The 24,038-nt window shown below is 36.7% G+C and overlaps 3 protein-coding genes across 8 annotated transcripts; 2 read left to right on the top strand and 1 right to left on the bottom strand.

Moving 5' to 3' along the window:
* The first annotated feature begins 3,162 nt into the window (after nt 1–3,162).
* Nucleotides 3,163–8,303, top strand: LOC122043029 (transmembrane emp24 domain-containing protein p24beta2-like). Its single transcript, XM_042603469.1, has 5 exons — nt 3,163–3,367; nt 5,219–5,428; nt 7,165–7,351; nt 7,456–7,563; nt 7,939–8,303. Exons 2-5 carry the CDS (start codon nt 5,219–5,221, stop codon nt 8,070–8,072), a joined length of 639 nt encoding a protein of 212 aa, XP_042459403.1. The 5' UTR covers nt 3,163–3,367; the 3' UTR covers nt 8,073–8,303.
* A 1,223-nt stretch (nt 8,304–9,526) lies between these two features.
* LOC122043028 (transcription factor TCP20-like) lies at nt 9,527–13,354 on the top strand. Its single transcript, XM_042603468.1, has 3 exons — nt 9,527–10,938; nt 11,029–11,084; nt 13,135–13,354. The coding sequence occupies exon 1, from the start codon at nt 9,805–9,807 to the stop codon at nt 10,762–10,764; it is 960 nt and encodes a 319-aa protein (XP_042459402.1). The 5' UTR covers nt 9,527–9,804; the 3' UTR covers nt 10,765–10,938; nt 11,029–11,084; nt 13,135–13,354.
* A 675-nt stretch (nt 13,355–14,029) lies between these two features.
* On the bottom strand, nt 14,030–23,427 carry LOC122043026 (protein ESSENTIAL FOR POTEXVIRUS ACCUMULATION 1-like). 6 transcript variants are annotated; one of them, XM_042603462.1, is made up of 10 exons: nt 23,074–23,427; nt 22,143–22,213; nt 19,921–20,781; nt 18,900–18,993; nt 18,766–18,831; nt 17,833–18,675; nt 15,508–17,763; nt 15,347–15,413; nt 14,668–14,837; nt 14,030–14,562 (listed from the first exon to the last, which is right to left on the bottom strand). In XM_042603462.1, the coding sequence occupies exons 1-10, from the start codon at nt 23,147–23,149 to the stop codon at nt 14,246–14,248; spliced, it is 4,821 nt and encodes a 1,606-aa protein (XP_042459396.1). In that variant the 5' UTR covers nt 23,150–23,427; the 3' UTR covers nt 14,030–14,245. The 6 variants fall into 6 exon arrangements, with proteins under 6 accessions (XP_042459396.1, XP_042459397.1, XP_042459399.1 ...); XM_042603463.1 differs by having other exon boundaries at nt 14,030–14,556; XM_042603465.1 differs by having other exon boundaries at nt 15,544–17,763.
* Between the last annotated feature and the right edge of the window lie 611 nt (nt 23,428–24,038).

Below are 24,038 nucleotides of genomic sequence, written 5' to 3'. Positions count from 1 at the left end.
TTTAGAGAGTGGAAATTTATCTATACTAATATTTAAAATTTTAAAAATCATCCCTTCTTGTTTAAAATCCTGATTACGCTACTGGACACCCTCTATGTATATCTTTAAAAAGAAATGACAACCTGGGATTTATTCCGCCATACGCATATAGCCTGTGTATTGTATAAACCTCCCTCCATATTCGTGGGGTCAACACTAGGGGATTACCAAAGTAACGGATCTATCTTTTTTTTTTTTAAGAATTAATTTAATTTTTTTTATATTTAATATTATAATCTACAACTTAAAAAAAAATAATTAAAAGAAAATATTAAAATGCAGTTGTCGCGGACGAGTTCCGCAATCCGCAGGAACTCCTCGTCCGCAGCATAAATTTAATGTATAAAGAAAAGTTCATATAAAAAACTTAAAAATAAAAGTAAAAAAATATTTTAAAATAAAAAATAATAACAATTTAAAGTTTTTTTTTTTATAAAATGTCATTAAAAAGTTTATTTGGACATTTTTTTTTTGATAAAAAGGGCGCTGATTTGACATTAATGAAATATCAACAATTTACCAAAAAGGTGCATGTAAAGATCTAAATTTATCGAAAGTTATTTTGATATTTATCAAAGAACATATTTTTTTAAGTACATTTCCTATTTTATCCTCCTGACAATTTAACTTTTTCTATCATTTTTTTTTCCTACACTGTATTTCTTTTTCTTCTTTCTCTTCTCTTTTTTTGTATCATAACATATGAATAACATTAGTCAATTTTTTAATAATATTTTAATACATTTGAAGAAGTAAAAATAAACAATGAATAACATATTTGAACTCCTTATAATTTCAGAAATCCACTAGAACTAAAATAAGTGTAATCGGAACTCTCTAGGTCGATTAGTGAGTTTCGATCAAAACCTTTTGATGGACCTAAAGAGTTCCGATTGCACCCATTTCAGTTTCTATGGATTTCTGAAATTGTAAGGAGTTCAAATATGATGTTCATTATTTATTTTGACTTTTCATAAATGTTAACATGTAAAATGAAAGATTCGTCAAAATACCGACGTTGGGCCTGATATGAGTCCATATCAGACCCAACATGGGGTTTTTTGTTGATTCTTTAATTTTACATGTTAACATCTATGAAAAGTCAAAATAAATAATAAACATCATATTTGAACTCCTTGCAACATCAAAAATCCATAGAAACTGAAATGAGTGCAATCGGAGCTCTCTAGGTCCATCAATCGATTTTGGTCAAAACCCACTGATAGACCTATAGAGTTCTGATTGCACCATTTCAGTTCCTATGGATTTCTGATGTTGCAAGGAGTTCAAATATGATGTCCATTATTTATTTCGGCTTTTAATATATATTAATATATAAAATCAAAGAATCGTAAAAAAAACCCAACATAGGCCTGATATGGAATCATATCAGGCTCAATATGGGCCTGATATGAAATCATATGAGACCCAACTGACATATAAACAAAAATTTAGGTTCTCTATCAATGAGGATTAATAGCACCTTTAACGACACATAGTTATTTTAATACACAAGAAAGGTAAAGGGTTGCTGAATGATTTTGTCATAAAAATATGACAGACTAATGTATAATTTGTAGGTACTCAATTTTATATTATTTATACTTTTCAAATTTTCCTATATTTATTGGAAGAAAAGTAAAAAAATTTGATCAATATTCCCTTATTTTTAAAACTAAATTCACAATCATGGTTTTGCTGTCTCAATACAAATACAAATACATAAGATTCTGCAATTATCTTATCATAAAGTAAAAATGTCCTAAAAATATAACACTGAGGATCGTAATCCACAACAAATATTCTTGTATCATAACATTACAGATTTCCGGAAGCAACTAATGTATGAGGAGATCATTATGTGACATTGTACTGCACCAAAGAATACAATAATAGTTAAGAATGCAACATTTTGCTTGTCTTGAATCATGGCTGCATTGACTTTTCATAACCAGAAATTTAGTTAGTCTAGTGCTGAAATTCAAACTGACAAATAGTAATCCACTCATACCTAACTATTCATCCCAAGATTGTGTGTCCCAATATCTATAATCTCAGAGGTACTACCAGGAACGACTTGGATACATACATTTGGAACATTTCATATCAGACCCACGTTGGGCTTGATATGAAATCATATCAGGCCCAACGTGGGCCTGATATCATTTCATATCAGACCCATGTTGGGCTTGATATGAAATCATATCAGGCCCAACGTGGGCCTGATATCATTTCATATCAGACCCATGTTGGGTTTGATATGAGTTCATATCAAGCTCAACATGGACTTTTTTGCCGATTCTTTGATTTTATATATTAATATCTATGAAAAGCTGAAATAAATAATGGACCAAACCCCACTAATGGATCTAGAGAACTCCAATTGCACCCATTTCAGTTCCTATGGATTTCTGATGTTACAAGGAGTTCAAATATGATGTCCATTATTTATTTCGACTTTTCATAAATGTTAATATATAAAATCAAAGAATCAACAAAAAAAATCCACGTTGAGCCTGATATATTCCATATCAGGCCCACGTTGGGCCTGATATGGAATGATATCAAGCCCACGTTGGGCCTGATATGATTCCATATCAGCCCAATGTGGGTGTTTTTGATGAATCTTTCATTTTACATGAAAAGTCAAAATAAATAATGAACATCATATTTGAACTCCTTGTAATTTCAAAAATCCATAGAAACTGAAATGGGTGCAATCGGAGCTCTCTAGGTTCATTAGTAGATTTTCATCGAAACCCACTGATCGACCTAGAGAACTGCGATTACACTGATTTTAGTTCTAGTGGATTTCTGAAATTACAAGGAGTTCAAATATACTATTTATTGTTTATTTTTTTTATTTTTTAAGTATATTAAAATATTATTAAAAAATTAACTAATATTATTCATATGTTCTACATGTCGATAAAAAAAGAGAAAAAAGAGAAATATAATGGAGAAAAAAAACGATAGAAAAAGTCAAATTGTTAAAAAGGTAAAATAGAAAATGTATTTAAAAATGTGTTTTTTGATAACTACAACATGCACCTTTTGATAAATTGTTGATGAAATATATAGCATCCTTTATGGCAAATTTGTCATAAATTAGAATTTATAGGTTTTAATAAAACTGAAGTTTATTCTAACTTACGTTTTATTCGTGTTTCTACGAGGCGCAGTCCACGCCGACTTCCTCCGCCACCGCCGTTTTCTCCGACGATATTCCTCGGTTTGCGATCGAACCTCGTACGTCTTCTGCACGTTGAGAATCTGTGGATCTGCCTCGACTCTACCCGTTCAGCTTTCTTCTCCTCTCCACGGCAAGGTATTTGATTTAGATCTGCGATTTAGAGTCCTTGTAAATCATTAATTAGTAAGTTAACGGAGTTTCTTGTGTGTATGAGGTCTTGGACCATGTATTTGTCTCCAAATTATGATCCGTAGCTATCTTCTTCGGATTTCGCTGATACGAGTCGTTCTGTGCTCCTCACTTAATATTGTTTTTGATTCGTAATCTTCAGTAGATCTAGGGTCGTGTATTGTTTGATCTGCATCAATTTTGTTATCAGAATCTGTGCTGTATGAATTTCTTGCTGTTGTTGGTTGTGCGATCGATTCAAATAAGTTGTTGAACTCGGGTGTCTGGGTTCTTATTTAACATACAAATTCTTTCATCGGTTGTTAACACTGACTGTTGGAGGTCGAATTCCCTTCATATCTTCCATTTGTCTATCTATCAAATTTTGCCCTTTGTAACCCTAATTTTGTGAAGCTGCCTCCTTTTTTTTTTCTTGGTTTTGGTAAAGGTTGGATGTCTAGAAATAATTGGTATTTTTGTCTTACCACACTTTTAATATATCATTCTGAAGCGTGTGCATGAAGGTTTGCTGTACCCTTGTATCTCTGAGGTAGAGAACTTGGATGAGGTGCAGTAGACTCCTAGGATGCTAGGGTACGAATGAACCAAGAATGCACGTTAAACCAGGAAAATTGTGACTGAATCATGAGCGTAAATTACTTTAAATTGATTAATTATGTATTCTAAATAATGAGTCACATTTGGATGCAGTTAGTTGAATTCTTAATAAGGACTCTATAGCCAAGTTTGCTCAATGCCGAGCAATTCTGAGATGAGTGACCATTCAAGAAGCTCCTCACTTTCTCCTCGTCTAAGAGCCAAATTTCATCATAGGGCAAAACTGTGAGACTGATAGTGTGAGATATCGGTCAAAGCGAACACAGAACACCACCTTAATGTTCTTGGGTATTTTATGTTTGACTTGGGTATTTTATGTTACATATTATGATCCTTCAGTAGCTATATGGTTCAAGGACAAACCAAGCAGAAGCTGGTGGGCACGATGGGACCTTGTTTGACAAGTTAAGGAGTAATCATTGGGTAGAGAGTTCGAAAAAGGTCTCCTAAAATACTTCTAAACTGCATGGGAAATAGTGAAATGAAACACACACTGAATCAACAAAAGTGTGACTGAGACCTTGAAGTAAAATATCTTATATGGAAGTATGTACTCTAAATAACAAGGTGCTCTTTGGTGGAGTTGGTTGAATTCCCTATAAGAACTTTATATTTAAACGCGCTCGCTGTTGAGCAATTCCGGGAGGGGTGATCATTTGGAAAGCTTCTCATCTTGCAACTAAATTTCATCAAGTGGCAACCATAAGATCGATAGTATTAATGTTGCTCAGAGTGAACAATAACTTAATGTTTATGAGTACATGGTGTGTTACAAGGTTCGTTTTTAGATTTTTTTATGATCCATTGTAATATTTAATGTTAATAATCTCTAACCTTAGCTGAATATACTAGTTCTTTTTCAATATACATTTTTAGCTTTTATCTTTCTAGAATGAATGGTCATATGGTCATATATTGTGTATATAAATGCTGTCCTATCTTATTGCAAGTTCATGCTCATTCGTGATCAACTGATGGATGCTTAATTCTATTCCTCCTTTTACCAATCATTTTTAGATGGATAAGGTTTGACTGGTTTAGATTATAATTGATTCTGATAGGGCCTTTGTTTGCACAGTAGTAAATATCTCGTGAATGATTGTTTGTAGTTAAAACAAATCTTCTTTGCTTTAATGTATGTGCATTGTAAAGATTCAACTTGTTGTATCAGATGATGCATTTGCTTGTTCTTGTCTACAGATGCTGGCCTTCTCTGAGAAATTCATTGTCACTTTTTTATTCGGTATTTTCCTACATCTGTATCCTGCTTCTGGGATCAGATTTGTGATAGATAGAGAGGAATGTTTTTCTCATTCCGTGCCATACGAAGGAGATACAATGCATGTCTCATTTGTTGTGATTAAAGCAGACACTCCATGGCATTATAGCGACGATGGTGTTGATCTTGTGGTATGCTTTGAGCTTCTCTGAACACTAGAATTTAAATTTCTTTCTTTTAGTCTTTTGGGTACAACTATTTCTTCTAAACCTACATTTCTGACCATCTTGATTCCATTCAAATGACAGAGGCACTTTTTGTTTGCACTTAAAAGAGCAGTGATATTGAATGAATCACAATGTTCAAACACCTAGTCACTCTCTTATTCTTGTCCAAAAGAAGTTCAAAATTAGATATCTTGAATTTTGAATTTATTTTGGTCTGGATATAGATGGTTTATAAGTTCCATATGATGTTGAAGGATATATTCAGATATTGTACTGTTTGGGTTATGGATCTAGGTTGTATTTATGTAGACCTAACATGTATTTGGACCTAACACATATCAATGCATATATAAATGTATGCAGACCTAATACATGCATGGATCTAGGTTGTATTCAGATACCGTTGTTTGGGTTATGGACCTATATTTTTTTAACGTGTATGGACCTAACATGTATTTTTTTTTTAATTTCATGATATTCTAAAAAGCAAGCTACTGTCTCAGTCAAGCGCTAAAGTCAAATATAGTCATTGCGAAAGCAACATCTTATATCATTTAGCTTGATGCAGAATTACATTTACCCACCAATACTGCATCTAATATTTGGTGTAACAACATTGGAGCAACATATATTTCATACTCACAAATCTTGTCAAAATTGATTTTGCACTTTGTTCTGAAACATGTGGTGAATTAACAATTCTCCACATAATCTCTCATATGTCCATGCATGATTAAGTTGCTAACATCTTCACCAAATCATTAACCAAATAATGTTTTAGCATTCATACAAGCTGTTTACAAGAGTCTATAGAAAATATCGTCACACATATAATAATTGTGAATATGATACACAATCAGTCAATCACAGTAGTTATGGAATTAATAAGAGTAATGATCTCTGCAATTATAGCTCCAAATATTATTTGTGTGGTAAACCTCTGTTGATTAAAATCAATTGTGATCGGTATCAGGATTGCTATTTTTGCTGATATTAATGCCAACTGGCATCTAAATCATGCCATAGGTTTACTCAGCATAAACATGCCACCTACTGAATTCTACATCTGCTCTTGACACTGCCTTTTCTACTTTAGCTTGAAAAAGTTCACTAGCTGATTTCAACATATTAATTATTTTATAGTTTCTGGTAATTTGTTCTGGTGCTTCTTTTACTTAATAAAATTTCTTCCAATTTATTCTTTTTTGGTTATTTCCCACATTCTAATTCAGTTAATTTTCATCAAACAACTTAATAGATTTTAAGCACCTTAATCAAACTTTTTCTTTGCAAATACACTTGAACTTATTGCCAATTAATCTGAAAGCCAAACATGAGATGAAAAGTATATCCATTTGTGGATCTTCTCAGGATGACACGATGTGGAGCCTTTGAGTTATTAATATATTACAGAGTTTGTGATACATCATGACTTGTAAGGAAGTGTGGTCGTGCCAACTTGTAACTGTTTGAAGTTAGAACTTTGTCTAATTCATATCAGATTCACTAGTTGTATAGAAGTAGCTACATTAATTCACCAAAGGTAGACAACCTGCAGCATAACCACCTCAAATGTGATGAGCAGTTTCTTTGTTGTGCCATTGTACCTGTGTCATTAACTTATGATGCATGGAGCTTTCCTTTGTGCTCAATTATAGTAATAATTTTAACCCCGCCGCTGTAACTGCATGATATATCAGGTAAAGGATCCCTCAGGTGCTCAAATACATGATTATCGTGACAAAACAAGTGAAAAGTTTGAATTTATGGCTCAGAAGAGAGGTCTTTATCGGTTTTGCTTCACAAATAAGTCCCCGTACCATGAAACCATTGATTTCGATGTATATATTGGCCACTTTTCATACTTTGAGCAACATGCGAAGGACGGTAAGACACACTTATCACTGGCCTTGTGTTGGTAATTTCTTTAACATGTGATGAATGTGATCTTCTTTCTCACGATAATTACTTCATGAGCTGAACATGTGCAGAGCATTTTGGACCTCTACTAGAGCAGATTGGAAAACTAGAAGAAGCTCTTTATAATATACAATTTGAACAGCATTGGTTGGAAGCTCAGACTGATCGCCAAGCAATAGGTATGCCTGATGAATTTATTGCCACACTTGCTCATAATAAACTTCCTCTTCTACCTGATGTATGATTGTGTTGTGATTATCTCGCCAATCATCTGGCTTAGGAATACTTCAGTATGAGATTCTTCGCTAGGAGGGTTAAATATCATACTCATCTCGGAATGAATAATTTATACCACATTAATTCTAAATAACTGCATTAACTTTTTGCTGATGACAACAACGATGATGATGAAGTGCTTGTGATACTTGAATCTTGTTTGACATAAAATTTCTAAAGTACTTCCAGCTAACCTTTTGAATGCACCTAGTTTGATATATAATTTCAGTAGATATATAGAAGTGATACCCTAACATTGGCGCTATATCTGTACACAGTGAACGAAAGCATGAGCCGGCGGGCAATTCACAAGGCACTTATCGAGTCAGCGGCCCTAATCGGCGCCAGTGTTCTACAAGTTTATCTTCTGCGTCGACTCTTCGAGAGGAAGCTAGGCACTTCCAGGGTTTAACTTGAAACTCTTCACTAGCAGTCTTGTGTTGGGTGATCCATAGAATTTTGTTAGCGAACAATTATTTGCTTGTTTTATCATTCTCATTAATGTTAGGCATGATGTTTCATTCCCAACTTAATTATCATCACAAGAACCTATTAGACTGTGACATGCTCAAGGACAACATATTTTATGCCCACCAAATATTTCTCATTGAATAAGTTATATACACGGAATGTTTATGATTAATATGTATGATTAATCTTGTACTAGTTCCATTGTATTTAACATGACCACATTTTTAAAAAACTTATTTTTTAAAAAAAAATTGATGGAAAAAATTGAATTATCTTCTTTATTAAATAGTCATGGATATTATTTTATCTTATATGGTGTTTTTATTTTTAGGGATTACATAGATCAGGAATTTTTAAAGATTTTTTTAATCATATATTCCAGTACATTAAATCGGTTCGATTTAATCCTATTTTAAATTTTAAAATCAAGATCGAATTGAATAAATTAAATGGTAGGTCCGTTATTTAAATTTAATCTTTTGTATATTGAACAAATACAAATAAATATTTATCAAATTTGAATATTAAATTTGTTCATAAATATTCAATTCTTACAATCTATTCAATTCTTACAATTTTATCTGAGCATTCAATCCAACTAATTTTAAAGATAAATGACCCCATCTGATAAATCGATCATTAGATAAATTCAGAAGTATAGATGGGTCTAGCATGACACCCCACGTTGGACCATTTTGAAATTCATATCCTCGTTGCATGAAAATCTATCCTAACCTCTCCCTACCGCCTCCTCATTTCACTTGTGCACTTGAGCAGTAGATTATTGAAAGAAAAAAAAAAACTTTCTTTTATCTTCATCTTCTCAAGATGATAGTCAAAGAAATTGTGTGGCAATCATGTAGTTGGTGGATAAGCTTGCCTTATTTTAATGCCACCCTACTGCCTTCCCTCTCCCTAATGTCTCTATCAACGATCCTTCTTGTGAAATCTTATCAAGATGTGTGGACTTTTTACAAGATCAAGCTAAGATTGTCACTGTGATGACTGGACATGGATCCATTTTCCTTGAGCTCGAGACCTTCTTCAAGCTTGGCGCACACAAACACAGAAAGGATGACCAAGAAGCTGCTGTCATTTTCGTCTACCTATTTTCCCGTTTCTGTATCGCCTGTGAAGCTGTCTGCTGTGGAAGAAAGGGCGGAGAAAATCTACAAAGAAAGGACAAGAAAAATCAGCAAAGATCGTCCACAACAAGGGCCGATCGCTCATCTCTGCCAAGTGGTGTAGCTTCACTGTTCTGAGCAATCACATCACAGACAGGGTGGAAAGAGGGAAACAGGGCAGTAGAAGTCATCATGAGACAGGGAATCCAATCAGTTGAATTGGAGGAAGGAATATTTAGGCGTCATCCGTCGCAGATTGAGGACAACAAGTCAAAAGGCAGAAAGAAATCTAAAGTCGAGGACATGAATCGCGTAGAGTAGACAGTCTCACTGGATTGGGACACTCCAACAAGCTGTCCACTTCGCTAGAAATTGATCCTTAACAGCGTGAGAAAGAGTAAAAGCGATGGTAAATTTGCAAGGCTAATCATTGGAGGAGAGGGCGGGGAAGGCCACTTCTTCTCCCTCTTCGGTTCCATCTCTCTGCCACAGGCTCCAAAATCCTGCCTTTTTCGTCTTCCTCTATCTCTGTCGGCATCTCGCACTTTGATGGATTCCAAGGTGCCGCAGGAGGCCCCCAAGTTTCAGCAGAAGAAGGGGGATTCCGCCACGGCCTCGTCGGGATCGCAAAGCAGCGACCTTTTGCCTTCTACGGGATCGGAGGCGGCGGCGGAGGAGCAAAGGAGGCAGCTTGCGCCCAAGAGGAGCTCCAACAAGGATCGGCACACCAAAGTTGACGGCCGGGGGAGGAGGATCAGGATGCCCGCCCTGTGCGCCGCCAGGGTGTTCCAGCTTACGCGGGAATTGGGGCACAAGTCCGACGGGGAGACCGTCCAGTGGCTCCTGCAGCAAGCAGAGCCCTCCATCATCGCCGCCACCGGCTCCGGAACAATCCCGGCGTCGGCTCTCGCCACGGTCGCCGCCGTCGGTTCTGTGTCCCGTTATGGCTCCACTGGCCTTGCCGGGCTCCAACCAAAGCTGGACGAGGTAGGTCACGGAAGCGCCTCCGCGGCGCGGGCTAACTGGGCCTTGGTTGGGCCTGCAGGCCTCTCTAGGTCTTACCCTGGCTTGTGGCCGCCGCCAGGGCTAGGAGGCGGATTCAATTACGGATTCTTGCATTCGATGGCGGCCGCCTCCCCATCAAGCTCGAACCTTACAACCGGGGGCGGTGGAGATGGCTCCGTCGGCAACTTTGTGCAAAGGATGGGGCCGCACGGACTCGATTTGCCCAACCCCAATTTGGGATCAATGAGTTTCGCATCGATGCTCGGAGGCCATGGACACCAGTTACCCGGTCTGGAGCTTGGCCTCTCGCAAGATGCCCAAATTGGGGTTTTGAATCCGCATGCCATGAACCAGTTCTATCAGCAGATGGTACCCGGGAGGTTGGCCGCTGGCGCCGACGGCGGTCGGCAGTTGCAACAACATCCGCGACTGCCGCCGTCGCAGCAGACTCATCAGAAGGAGGAGGAGGAGGACGACGATTCACGGGAGGGTTCAGAACATTAAGGAGGAGAGCACTCAATCTGAGCTAAAGCTGCTGCAAAATTTGAGCTTTCGTTTTGTTTGATTGTTTTTCAACTTTGTTTCAATTCAACTAGAAAGGCAAGAAAGATGGACAATGGAACTTCATCTTTCTTCCCATACTTTCTCTGCAAACTACACTTTGGTTTTCAAGCTCAGGTATCTCTTCCATCGTTAGTTCACAAGAATTACTTATTACACTGGTAAGCTTGGGTTTAAATGCTCTATTGTGATGTGTGGAACGCACAGGTGTGCAATAACAGAGTTGGATATGTCGACCGGAAGCTGAGTGTCCTTTGATCGAGGTGTGTAGATATAGCTTCTGTTCCATACGTATGTAGTTGCGCTTGGATGTTTGTCCTAATAAGAATTAGCATTTTCAATTTTACTCAATGCCAATTTTCATTTGTATTGGTTCGTCTACTCAATGTATGTTAATTCTGATATCTAGCATCTGCCTTTGCCTGTTAGAACTTCATATTTATGTCTTCTATAAACTGTCACAAAGATGCTACATGGCATCATGCCATGGCTGCACATCAAAGTTGTTCTTATTTATGCCTTTTCCAGTTGTGTTGCTCATCAACATCATCTTGTAAATCCAATGACAAGAATGATGTGTAATGATGTTGATATCTAATCATGGCCAAGGTATTTGATATGAAAACTTCGTCTCATAAGGTTTCCATGTACAGTACTATATGATTGATACCAATAGATAATAGGCATGTTAAGGGTAGTAAGGAAATGAGCAGGAGACGACAGAACTCTACATCTTAGTCTCACATTGCTAGGTGAAACATGCTTAAATACCGAGTGATTCACAATTTTCTCATCTTGAATAAAACATGGTGTCAGAAGTAGCCCCTCATCTCTAACAACGTTGGATTTTAGGGGTTATGTTAAAGATAATGTTAGAAGGACTAAAGAAGTGAGGAGAGGATAAAAATTCTACCTCTTAGTCAAACATGCTTCTATCTATGTGAGACTTTAGTTTCTAGATAATCCTTTCCTCCTCCACAAGTTTGAGATTGGTAATTATTTCTTCATTGGCAGCATAAACTTCACTTTCTTTTGCAGGTTTGCTCTTTCAGGTATAACACCTAATATCTAGCACATCAGTATGGTTGAATCTTATCGTAAAGAGACACCTAATATTTCTAGGAGACAACCATAATTCTAAAACATTTCATGTGGAACTAAATCTGCTAACACTAGAGACTCACAACTCTAAGCCTCCTCCTCGAGCTTGAGCATGCGTACTATCAATATCCAACTTGCTAGATAAACTAAAGAAGTTCTAACTCAAAGCGGTTAAAAACTAACCATACTCCCACGCAGACAAAACAATGTATGCAAGCATCTCATTCCTCAACCTCTTATTTGCATGTCAACAAAGAGAAGTGAGACTCACCGAACAAACCTCGAGTGGTTGAGCTAGACTCGAGATCATTGTCACATTACTTTTTGGTGATCAATCAAAATAGAAACACCTATGATTCAAATTATCTTTCATTCATCTTTCATATCACATCCTTATAGCCCCTTTGAATTGTATGTCATCTTCAATTTAGCTGAATGAATACATAATTCTCTTGTGTTGTTGTTTTTGAAACATCTTCTGTTAAATTTATCACTATTCTTAATTGCATATTGTTTGATACTTCTAATCAATTCACAAGTTTAGGCCAATTCCATTATCAGATTTAGGTTTGCTTTATGCAGCAGCTATATTTTCCTATTTAATTTTCTCTACATAATTATCTAAATTCAGTGAAACTAATTCCATTTAGTTCCTAACTTAAACTAGACATATCTTCCCGACTTATGATTGACTTACATTTGGATCTTATTTGACCACTGGAATGTATGTAATACTCCCTTCTATTGGGTGAAGGGTATGTGAAGCAAAATGCTACACATAAAAGCACGAATGCCGCCTCTTAAATTCGTTATCCAACTACACGTGGATAGAACCTGCTACACTTCAGACATCGACATGGAAGTTTTTAGATGCTACAACACTTTGCATATGAAATCCAATGAAAATTATTCGTTGCTCCTACATATTTCATATGCTCCTTACTCGTTCAATATCTGTATGACTCCTGTTTGTTATTTGTAATCACTATGAAATTGCATATTTCTTATTTGCTACATTTGGCTTGCGACGACAATATTAGGTCACTTAGGTCAACATCAATCATTTTAAATCACTCAACTCTTCTATTAGTTCTAGTTTCTTTGAAATACTTGTGACTTTCTTGCTGAAATTTGTTTCCCCTTTGCTTATCAGCTTTGGCTTACTTCACACTTACTAGTTATCTTATTCACTTTGGCTCTTGGGTTGTTCAGATCAACTTGAGGAGAACGGTTCAAAAGTGAACTCGTGAGCATCTTTGGCGGGCGAGTTGCGGTGTGATTATTTTATGAAAAAATAGCTCTTTCTATAGCGAGTTTGGTCGATAATTTTGTGCGAATATTACGTGATGTTTATATGCTTTAGTACTAATATGCCGATATGGATTGGTGTATCAATTTGGGAAATTTAATGTTGCCATTATGTGTCGATGCATCTAGTTGTTCCAAATGAACATTCTAATTTTTATTTTTGTTGGTTTACAATTAAGTCCTTTTAGATTTAACAAATGTCACATTCTATCATTTTATGTTCAGAGGTAGTTTAGTATTTGGTTGGATCTTTAGGATGCTAATGAAGATACTTAGACAATGATTGAAGTGCCGTTGCGCGGACAAGTTTCACAAGATAGGGATCCGAGTAGTTCTAGTGTAAGTGGATTGGTGGCTCCAAAACGAGTTGCAAGAAAATATTCCATTCCATATAATATTAAAAGTAAATAAATAAACAAATAAACAAATAAACAATCTAAATGACACGATAAGTTTACAAAAGTTTGAATATTTGAGATCTGGGGGAATACGGAGGTGTACCGAGCAATTGTAAACTTATGGACGAGAAACTATGCTCATTTCATTTTCGGGTAACCTTGAGTAATGTCCACGAGAATAGTTTGCAAAAGGTAAAGAAAGTGGGGAAACAAATATTTTTTATGGAAGAAAAGTTAAGAGGGTAAAGAAAAATCTGATTTTTTTTTCCTCTCTCACTCAAATTTAATCTATTTAAATTAACGAATTTAATATATATACTCTATCATTGTTATTTTTAAAAGAAAAAGGCAAGAACACAATGAAACAATTTCTCCTGATTTTTCAACACCTCAAAGTAAGATTTAAGTAAAGGAAGCTGGTTGAGAGACTAAAATTTAACTACTTGTCTGTACAAAAAAGTTCAAAATGAGAACAATGCAACATACAGAGCAAAAAATGGACTATGAACCCTCATTTTTAAGGGACATGTAGAAGAAACTGCATATATCATTTTGAGGGGAAAAAAGGATTTGTGAGGAACTTTACAAGTAAAAAAACAAAGGTGATGCTCAATCAGTCAATCATCCGGGCGCTGGATCTCACCCATCAAGATGCGGTTGCTGTGAACTTTGAAGCCGAGAAGAGACGGGTCAATCTGTCTCCCTTTCTTTCCCTTCTTTTTGCTACTCTTTCCGACTGAACCTGTTTCAATGTTCTCATGCTCCGGCATGGATTTTTTGGTGCTCTTCAGCATATCACTGAACGAAGGCTCTATAGTATCAGTGTCATTGCTAGAAGAGGTCCGACGAAATTTGAAGTCTTTCTTGTTAGATCTTAGCACCTCAGAGGATTGGGATGAGAGTGTAGCTCCAGGTTCTTGCTGTACTTCTGTACCTAACATTTGTTAGTATTAACCATTTTGGCATCAATATTTCTTGAGCAAGAATGAAGAATCTTCCAAGATGTGAAGAAAAAGGTCACGAAATTCGAAGAGTATACCTTCTGAAGATCCATAAGTTGCAGAATCATGCCCTTTTGAAATTTGAAGAGTGCCGGCTGATGGTGGTCTTGCAGATGGCATGTCATGGGGAGGTCTTGCAGATGACATGTCATGGAGATCATAGGCACGCTTTAAGAAACTATCAGCAGCTTTTGGATCACCATACGCCCTAGATAACAAAAACCAAGATCCACAATATGATTGGAATCAGACAATAAAATACGGTTCCATACTGGTTAATAGAGAAATAGTAACCAATTGCAAAATCAAAATACACTAAAGATTCAAAATTTTACTGGAGAACATTCCATTATCATTAGCGAATCCAAATTATTGACCACCTACTTAGAAGTTACAATGCTCAAAGTTACAAATCATATGACTGAATATGAATAATCCAAGGAAGCATAAGCATGTGCAGCTTGCAAGCAGCTGTATGGATTGGTATGTCCCATTGTTAATCTAAATCATTAATGCAGATTCAAGAATAATGAGTCAATAACAAACCATTCATTATCGAAATAAATAATGCCCCAACAATGAAAAGATAATTAACAGGTGAATAGGCATAACTATATTAACAGATAGTGCAAAAGAAGCCTGACAATCGATTAACATGAGATTAGCAAGAAGAATACAACAAGAAATTATCTATGTGAACAGACACAACATCCTTACATATTGTTAGGCATCTCTTCCTTGTCAGCATGAACAAATTCTGCTTCATAGTCAAAGAAGCCTAAACCTGCACAAGCAGCATATGTCAAATTAGTACACCTGCATTAGTCGACAAAGAGAAAAAACTATCAACTTAGGACAGAAAATACAGATTAAATTACTAGTTATCTCAAATAAGTCTTGCTTAAAAGACTTGCCATCATGACCTTCTGCTTGCATAACCCTACTCTCTTGAGCATCCATCATTGATTGGATCCTGGAACTTCCACTGATATCCTGCATCTTTCCTCTCTCCCCATCCTTCAGATTAGAGAAATCTATCAACTGCAAGGAAGCATCACTTAAAGAATTTGCAAGCCTGCCCCTTTCAAATAAGTCTAAATCTGGCGGGAATTGTTTCTGTTCAAAAGAAGTTGAGAAACCAGGCTTTAAAGTGAACCTGTTGCTGCTCTCAAATTTATTATCAATGGTATTCATGATTTGTTCATTCAAAGGCCGTCCTACTTGCTCCAAAAGGGAAGCATCTGAAAAGACGCCACCTAACGCTGCTCTCTCTCTGTTCAAATCATATGGATTCTCTGAATTAGGTCGTGAGTAGAGCCAAGAAGGGTCCTTTTGCTCATAGGATGATGTAGCAGCACCGTCCACCAAACTGAGAGACTGTTGAGATTGGTGAAGCATTTCTTGATGAAGCAAGTCTCTCAATTCATATTTTGAGCTTTCATTATTTCCTAGATTTGGTGCCCATGCATTTGGGCTCTCAAAGGAGACATTCATATTGGCACCTCTCTGCTTCTCCGCTTTAATTTGCAACTGTTTCAGCTGGGATTCTATTAGGTCAGCTGGTACCTGTCTAGCTAAATCAGACCAGTGGCTCTCTGTTGGATCCATGTGTGTGCCAGAGAATTCTCTGGAAATCTGTCTTTGATGAGCGTGAAAATTAGAATGAAACTGTCCCATCTGACCAGAAGCATGAAGCTGGTCAAGATGGTCTTGTGCATCCAATCCTTGACCTCGTGCTATGGCATTAATTAGTTCCATGTTTGGTGGAGAAGTACCTGCACGTGGCATATGCATGGAACTATCAAGAGGATGTAGCCCCCTTTGCATTCTCTCCTGCAACAAGTAGTTTCGCTGAGAATGACTAGGATGCTCTACCAATGATGGCCCTTGTGATTTCTGCAAAAAGTCTAATTGGCCAAGCCTGGAAGAATAATTCTGTGGCTGACTAGCTGCAGTTCTAATGAATTGGCCAGATTCATCAACCGACCAGATCCCCCCTCTGTGCCTCTCTTCCTCAATACCAGTTAAATTCCTCGAAGCGGAGAGCTGCTGAGCCTGAAGTTGCTCCAGCTGATGTTCTAAAAGATATTGTTGCTCCAGAGACATCTGCCTCAGCTTGGAATGAGATAAAACATTAAATAAATCTTTATTCTGCTGCTGAAAATTCAGCCCCTGATTTGCATGGATGAGTTGCTCCATCACTGATTCATGAGAAAGATTGCTAGAATGTTTCCGAGACTCATTCAAAAGTTGCTGCCTTAGAAACATCTGATCCATCATGTTTTTGTCATGCGGATAAACATTTGATAAACCAGTACCAGGTTCAAGTAATTGCTGATGCAGCAAATTTTCAAGATAAATCTGCCGTTGTGATTCAAATTGTGGTTCATCATATTGAAAATGCTGGTGCAATTGTCGCTGTCGTTGCAACTGCTGCTGCTGCAACTGTTGCTGCTGCAACTGTTCTAGATGTACCTGTTGTTCAAACCTAAGTTTCAGCATCTGTTCTAGATCCTCCATACTCTGTTGATTAACAGGGTGCTGGTGCATAAGTTCATGCACCCGATCCAAGTATGTTCCAGACAAATCAGCATTTTGATGGGCTAGTAAGCTTTGCTGTTGAAGTTGATGCTGTAATTGTTGTTTCTGTAATTGTTGCAAGAGCAGAGACTGTTCTAAACTAGGGTGGTTAGGCCCATCTTCGAACCTGGAAATGTTATTCACACCAAGATTGTCAGGAACTCTTGCACTGCTGCTCCATCTATAATTTTTAGACCATGAATCATTGGGGTTTGGAAGGTCTCTTCCCGAGATGAGCTGTTGCTCCTGGTTCAGGTTAAATGGAGAGGCAGTTCTTGCATGATCATAATTGCCAATCAAATTCTCCATGGAGCCTGGAATAGTTGATGAAAGGGGCTTGTTTTGGTTACCTTTTAGTTCAGACCAAAACAATCCAAGAGGATTCATGTCATTGCCCCTTTGAAGATTATGATGCGCAAAACTAGTATTTGCAGTTTCAGTAAGCATAGAATGATGAGCGCCCATGGACATTGATAGAGCAATGTTATGATTATCAACTTTTCCATGTTGCTGTTTCTCCATGTTGCTTGAGGACCTACCTTTGTACAACACAACTGCAAACAGTCTCAATCAGAAACTAAATTTGGTGTTAGAAGAAAACATAGACAAGTTATGATACAAACCTTCGGCATCTTGCCCAGTAAAATCAGGCAAGTTGTGGCCTTCAGCTATCATACGTAATGATGTTTCTGCCTTGGAAAAGGGTAACCTGGCATTATTTGAATCTATCAGAGTTTCATTTTCAAGAGCATCAAGTTTTAAATGAGAACCCAGAGCATCCAATGTCAAGGTTTGCTGTTGATCCTTTGAGGCAAAAGAACCACTAATAAGGGTAGGGTCATGTTCATGACTTGTAGCATCGAAAGTTTCAGATTTTTCACCAGGGAAGATATTTGAGATAGGATGGAGCTCGAGTTTCAAATGAGGCATAACTTCACCTAGTGGCTGAAAAGGTGTGCCCTCAGGAGCATCAGATAAACACACCGGTAAATCTGTGCCAAAGAAACCTTGCTCAAACCAAGAGATGATATCAAAACCTAGAAATGGTCCCTGTACATCACCTTGTGGGTCTTGGTAATATAAGCTCAACTCCTCAGGATGGGGTAATTTGTTCTCCAATTTTCTATTTTCAAATTTGTTATTGTTAAGAACCTCCACATGAGGAATGTCAAACACAGGACATGACTTAACGGGTACCTTAGCACCAACATCAAAAGGGATAATGAAATCATCTCCTAAGTTGACGTTTTTAAAAATATCTAGATGACTTGATTGATCAGTAACATTTATCTCTTTCATCATGCCATCATCTGTCTCAGAATGCATAACATCGGCACCAAGTGAACCTGGTTTATCTAGAAAAACATCATGGTTCACAACCTTTGGGGACAAACCATCAAGACCAACCAAATTAATCAAAGAATCCACAGTAATGTCCTTGTGTTGTCCATGTTCAGAATTCAGCTCTGAAATGAAAGAACAAGAAGTTTTGTTTGTTAATGAGAAAAGTCAAAACAGAGCTTGAGCAAATACATGAAAACTGATACTCTCGTTACCTTTAGAATCTTCTATTAATTCCATTTTATCATGTTTCTTTTCAATTATGCTCTTCTCCTCATCACCTGCATGAAAAATATACTAGTTTCAATAATCATAGTACAAAATAGGAAAATGATGGCATGCTTCTCACCTATATCAGCTTCATTAGTTTTTGCCATCTTTTCCTGACTTAAGTTTGCTCCAATGCTGTTGACCTTCCCTTTCCAAATTTCTTTCAGAAGAATCTTTAAAGACAACAATTGTCAGCCACATTAGTCAGTTATGAACCTCTAAGAAAACAAAATAAATAGTTTTAATTATGAATTTAGTGTTATAATGGTGCCAGTAAGAAATGCAACCAAGAAAGTGATCTAATGTAGGATCTTGCACTTCTCAGGTCATCTCAATACTCATGCTGTAGGAACTTGTTTGCAATTTAGTAGGTAGAATTTGTACCAGTTGAATCATAGTTTAACAAGTCGTTCTTTTTATTACCAATCAGAATATGCAAAAAAAAAAAAAAAAACAACTTCTAAATTGTATGGCTAAGTACCACTACCGAAGACAAGCATGTTAATAGTAGGAAAAATAGCAAAATATAAGAACTATCTACATGATTTTGGAGTCAGGAAATGCAAAATAAGGAAAAACCTGTTAAGGCTAGATTAGTTCCAAAAACTTAAGTCATTTGAAATAGCACCAACTAAAATTTTCTTAAATTTTTCATTCAACTAAATTTGTCATATATCTATTTGTCATCTTCGATCATATATATTTCATCGTTAACTCATTTTCTCTTATTTCATCATATTGGTAATCTTTTTGTCACATATTGTTAGTAATGCCATAATACCGATCCAAAAAGTTGGGGCAAATACAGCATGATGATGATGATGAAGATGATGATGAAGAAGAAGAAGAAGAAGAAGAAGAAGAACGATGTTGCAGATTCATCGCAGCATTCTAAATCTACATTAATTACCGTAATCCTGGCTAAATTTACTTGTATCCTAAAAATATGAAGATGATGATGAAGAAGAAGAAGAAGAAGAAGAAGAACGATGTTGCAGATTCATCGCAGCATTCTAAATCTACATTAATTACCATAATCTTGGCTAAATTTACTTGTATCCTAAAAATATGAAGATATTGGAATACATATTCAGATATACCTCTTCCTCTGCATCAGGTGTGTCAAAGGCCAATGGAGTTACAAAGCTAGATGTTGTTACCGGAGGAGCATCCTCAAAGTCCACAGGGGTAGCATCAACAAAAACTGTCTTCTGCTTCCTGTAAATAGCAAGAAGCTTCCCTCTAGGATAGCAGAACTCAGCCTCAGTTACTGGGATTGCACCAATTGAGCTAGCAGCAGCAAATGAACTTCCCAGCTGCAATACAGCAACAGAGTTTGATCTTCCCCTACCACGAGCAAAACCAGAATTTGATGAACCGTCCACACGATCTCTTTCAAAACCAAATCCAGGAGCAGCACGAACAGAGGAACCCCCAGAATGAACATCCTGACGATGTCGCGGCCTCCATTTATCACGAGAATCAGTTCCAGAGAGTGAGCGGAGGCTAGCAGAAAAAGACTGTTTTTCAGTATGAGAGTCTTCTTTCTCTACTTCCACTTTCTTCTCTATCCGTGACTCCTTGTCTTTGTCCTCTGGGCCCCATCTTGATGACCACTTGCTATCCCGGCGGTTTTCATTTCCCATACCACGGTTAGGAACTTCATGCAACCTCTCAGTTGAAGACAGAGTCCTAGACTCAAGAGGTTCTTTAACAACGGCATTCTCAGGTCGACGATCACCTTTTCGATACTCAATTTCTCGTTCTCCTTCCTTTTTGCGTTCTCTCCTAGAAAGCAAGCTAGTCTCTCTCTCTTCTTCACGCCAACGTCGGCTACTATCAATATCAGATACATTTTTTCTCCATTCTTTCTTGTCCTGTGATCCGTCCAAACGCCAGATATCTTTCTGAATAGAATCAGACAAGGTTCCAGATGGTAGTGAACTTGGTGGCCGAGTATCCTACAACAAATAAATCAGTATCAGCAATAAGCATATTTCCTAGAATGACTTGCAAGTGAATAACCTTATTATGAGAAAAAAGTAAATAATTACAAAGGTAAATTGTCTAAAAGTGCAATCTTGATCTCTCATCAAGTTACAAATTGCACTGCATGGGCCTTTAAATCATTAAAATACCCCAGAAATACTTGGGCCTGGGCATATGCATTAGATATATTTTGTTAGTTGACACCATCATGAAAAGAATTAAAATGAAGCACAAAAAAAGATCTAAACAATGGCCAGCTATGATATATGTTTGAGTTTGTTAGAAACGAGATATAACAGGTCATCACCATCATTGCCATCATCGAGTCGTGTTAAGTCCCTAAATATGGTTGAGAATATGAACGACATATATTTGATCAAAGTGGAAAAACACAGCAAAAGGGATCAAGAAGAGAGTGCTCTGTCTAGACCACTTTACAGATGATAAGAAATCAGAACATAGCAGAGTAAGTGAAATTTTTAATCAAACTAAAAAATAATAGCATGGACTTCTGATATTATTTCTAGCTTCCAGTACACTTGATCATAATTCAACATCCTTACTACTGCAAAATAATAAACATAAATGAATTTTAGACAGTTCAAAATTATGATTATCTCCGCTTCAAAATAAAGAAACACAAGAACAAAAGTGTAAGCCGTTACATATGACCTTAAACAGAATCAACAACAAACTTTACCAAAAACAAGAATTGACAGAATGGAATTCCAACTAACACCTAAATAAATGATGGAGCCCTGTTGTAACACATAATAAAAATAAGCCTCAATCAGGCGACTATTTTTCCATCTCCAATTAATTCAAGAGAAATTGCTTAGATATTTTTATGATGAAAATTTTTCTAAGACTCTTTTAACTGCTCTTGAAGCACAACTAATAGACCTGGAATTTTAACTGGACTACCATTAGACACGCTATAACTTTCCTAGATGAGTTCCCCTCCTTTTACAGTAGTAACTGCAGAACTAGGTTTCAAGCATGGGTGTCAGGCAGAATGCCCATGCCTCTACCACCACAACAATGGTGCCTTATGTTGACACCAATTGTTCATATTGCTTGTATTTATACCATTTCTGATTACATTGCCCATAAATTTCAATGTCAACATCAAAATTTCTTATTGTTTCTTAGCAATCACAGGATCAGATTAGAGAATCATACAACCAAAAAGTATTAGCGAGAAACAAAAATATCCAAAAAAAGATTGAATTAGCATAGAATACAATAAAATTAGTCATGATCCCAGGAATAAAAAATCAATGGCTAACATGTAAAGGAATGTTCATGCTGTCAAAGTAATTGAAAAACTAACCTTGCTGTCACCATGTTTAGCATATAGCCACTGAGGAGACAGAGGAATATTATTTTCTGGATTCACCTGATCTGCAACATTCAAGCGCATTCAGTTGATGTAACAGTATCTCAAAAATAAATCCCAAAAATAGAAATTCAAAAACCAGAATACATTCCAGTGTGGAGAAGAAAGTCAAAACAATCGTAAACATCAGGGAAGATGAATTCTAATTCCAAAAGTTCTTATGGAATTTCTGGTTTGAAAGCATATGAAGCCTATGCAATACAAACTTTCTGATTACATTAGGTCTTTCAACCAATCAAGTTGGATGATCTCTAGCAATCTAACACTGTTAGGATGCCAAGTAGCCTCCCCAGAGAAAGAGAACTGCTCGGAGTACATAAACTATACTATAACTAAATATGAAGAATTAATACTTGAAACACAAGATTTATAGAGATTATGCATACATTTCTATGATCAAACTCATAATAGATGCAGTCATATAAAATCTGATAAAATCCATGACTATTTCCCTCATCATTTCCATTAATACGAGAATCTACAAGAGAAAAATAATGGATCCATAAACAACCATCTAATAAAATCCACAAACATCACAAAATAGCCAAAAAATATACTTCAAAATATAGGCATCAACTATTAGCACTTAATTTACTGCTATAAACAGACGCGCAACTCTCAGGAATGTTACTCAAACAAGTAACTCTTTTTGTATAAATATTACACTTATTTTGCTCCTGAATACTCAATAAAAGACAATAAATCAACGATGCACGAGGACAACGAAATTCAAACACGCAGAACATTTTAAACTAAAAACAAAAAACAAAACCCTAAAAGTATACCTCCGGCTGGATGTAAGAAATCGGAAGCCGCTAACAAAAAATCGGGAAACCTAAAATAAAATGGAGCGTTTGGGGATCACCTTTGCCGGCCCACACCTCCTCGACCGGCTTTGTGATGAAGAGATCATCCGGCAGATCCACGTTGCCGCTCGCCATCCGCACAGCACCTGATGTAGTAAGATGCAGAGATCCGGACCCGAGAGGTCGGATTAGCGTTTCCGAGGGCGAAAGAGGCAGCGAATCGAAAGGAAACCGAGGGATCTCTAGGGAGATCAAAGGAATAGAGTGGGAGAAAGGTTTAGGGATTGGAGATCAGTGGAAGGAGATTGAGATCGAGAGGGAGGAGCGTTCGATGAGCGATTAGAAGGAAGGCTGAAGGATTGGAAGACGAGATCGCCAGGAGCGCCGAAGAGGAGAGCGAGAGAACGAGCGCGATGGGGAGAAGATAGATCAGTAGACCTTTTTTATGCATTTTTTTTTTACCGAAAATGCACAAGGAACAAATTTTTCATTTTCACCCTAAAAATGTTTTATTTTTTCCAAACAACCCTTGTAGCTTTAAAATCATAAGGAAGTCCTAAAAAATTAGAAAATTTCATTTTATTCCCTAATTCTCACGAGTAAGTTTTTTTTAAAAAAAAAAAATCAAAATATCCAGACCTGGAGGTGGGTAGGTAAATTTAAAAGTACTAGTGATTCCTTATTCAGTCATAAGGTAAATCTAGAATTAGGAATGGCTCCTTGCCCAATAATTAAGGTTGTAAATGAACCAAACATTCGTGAATAAGTTTGGTATTTGGCTTGATAAAAACTTGTTTATGTTCGTTCAATATACATTAGATTAATTAAACAAACAAGCTTGAACAACTCGTTAAGCTAAACAAACAAGCTTGAACACATATGTGTTCAGCTCGTTAACATTCGTGAACAACATTCGTGAACCATGTTCGTGAACAACATTCATGAACAATATTCACGAACAATATTTATTAATAAAATTCTTTTCAATATGCTAAATAAACAATAAAATAAATAAATAAATAAA

The sequence above is a fragment of the Zingiber officinale genome, chromosome 2A (assembly GCF_018446385.1).
Source record: "Zingiber officinale cultivar Zhangliang chromosome 2A, Zo_v1.1, whole genome shotgun sequence".
Classification (NCBI taxonomy): Eukaryota; Viridiplantae; Streptophyta; class Magnoliopsida; order Zingiberales; family Zingiberaceae; genus Zingiber; species Zingiber officinale.
This window is presented reverse-complemented; position numbering and strand designations above follow the sequence as displayed.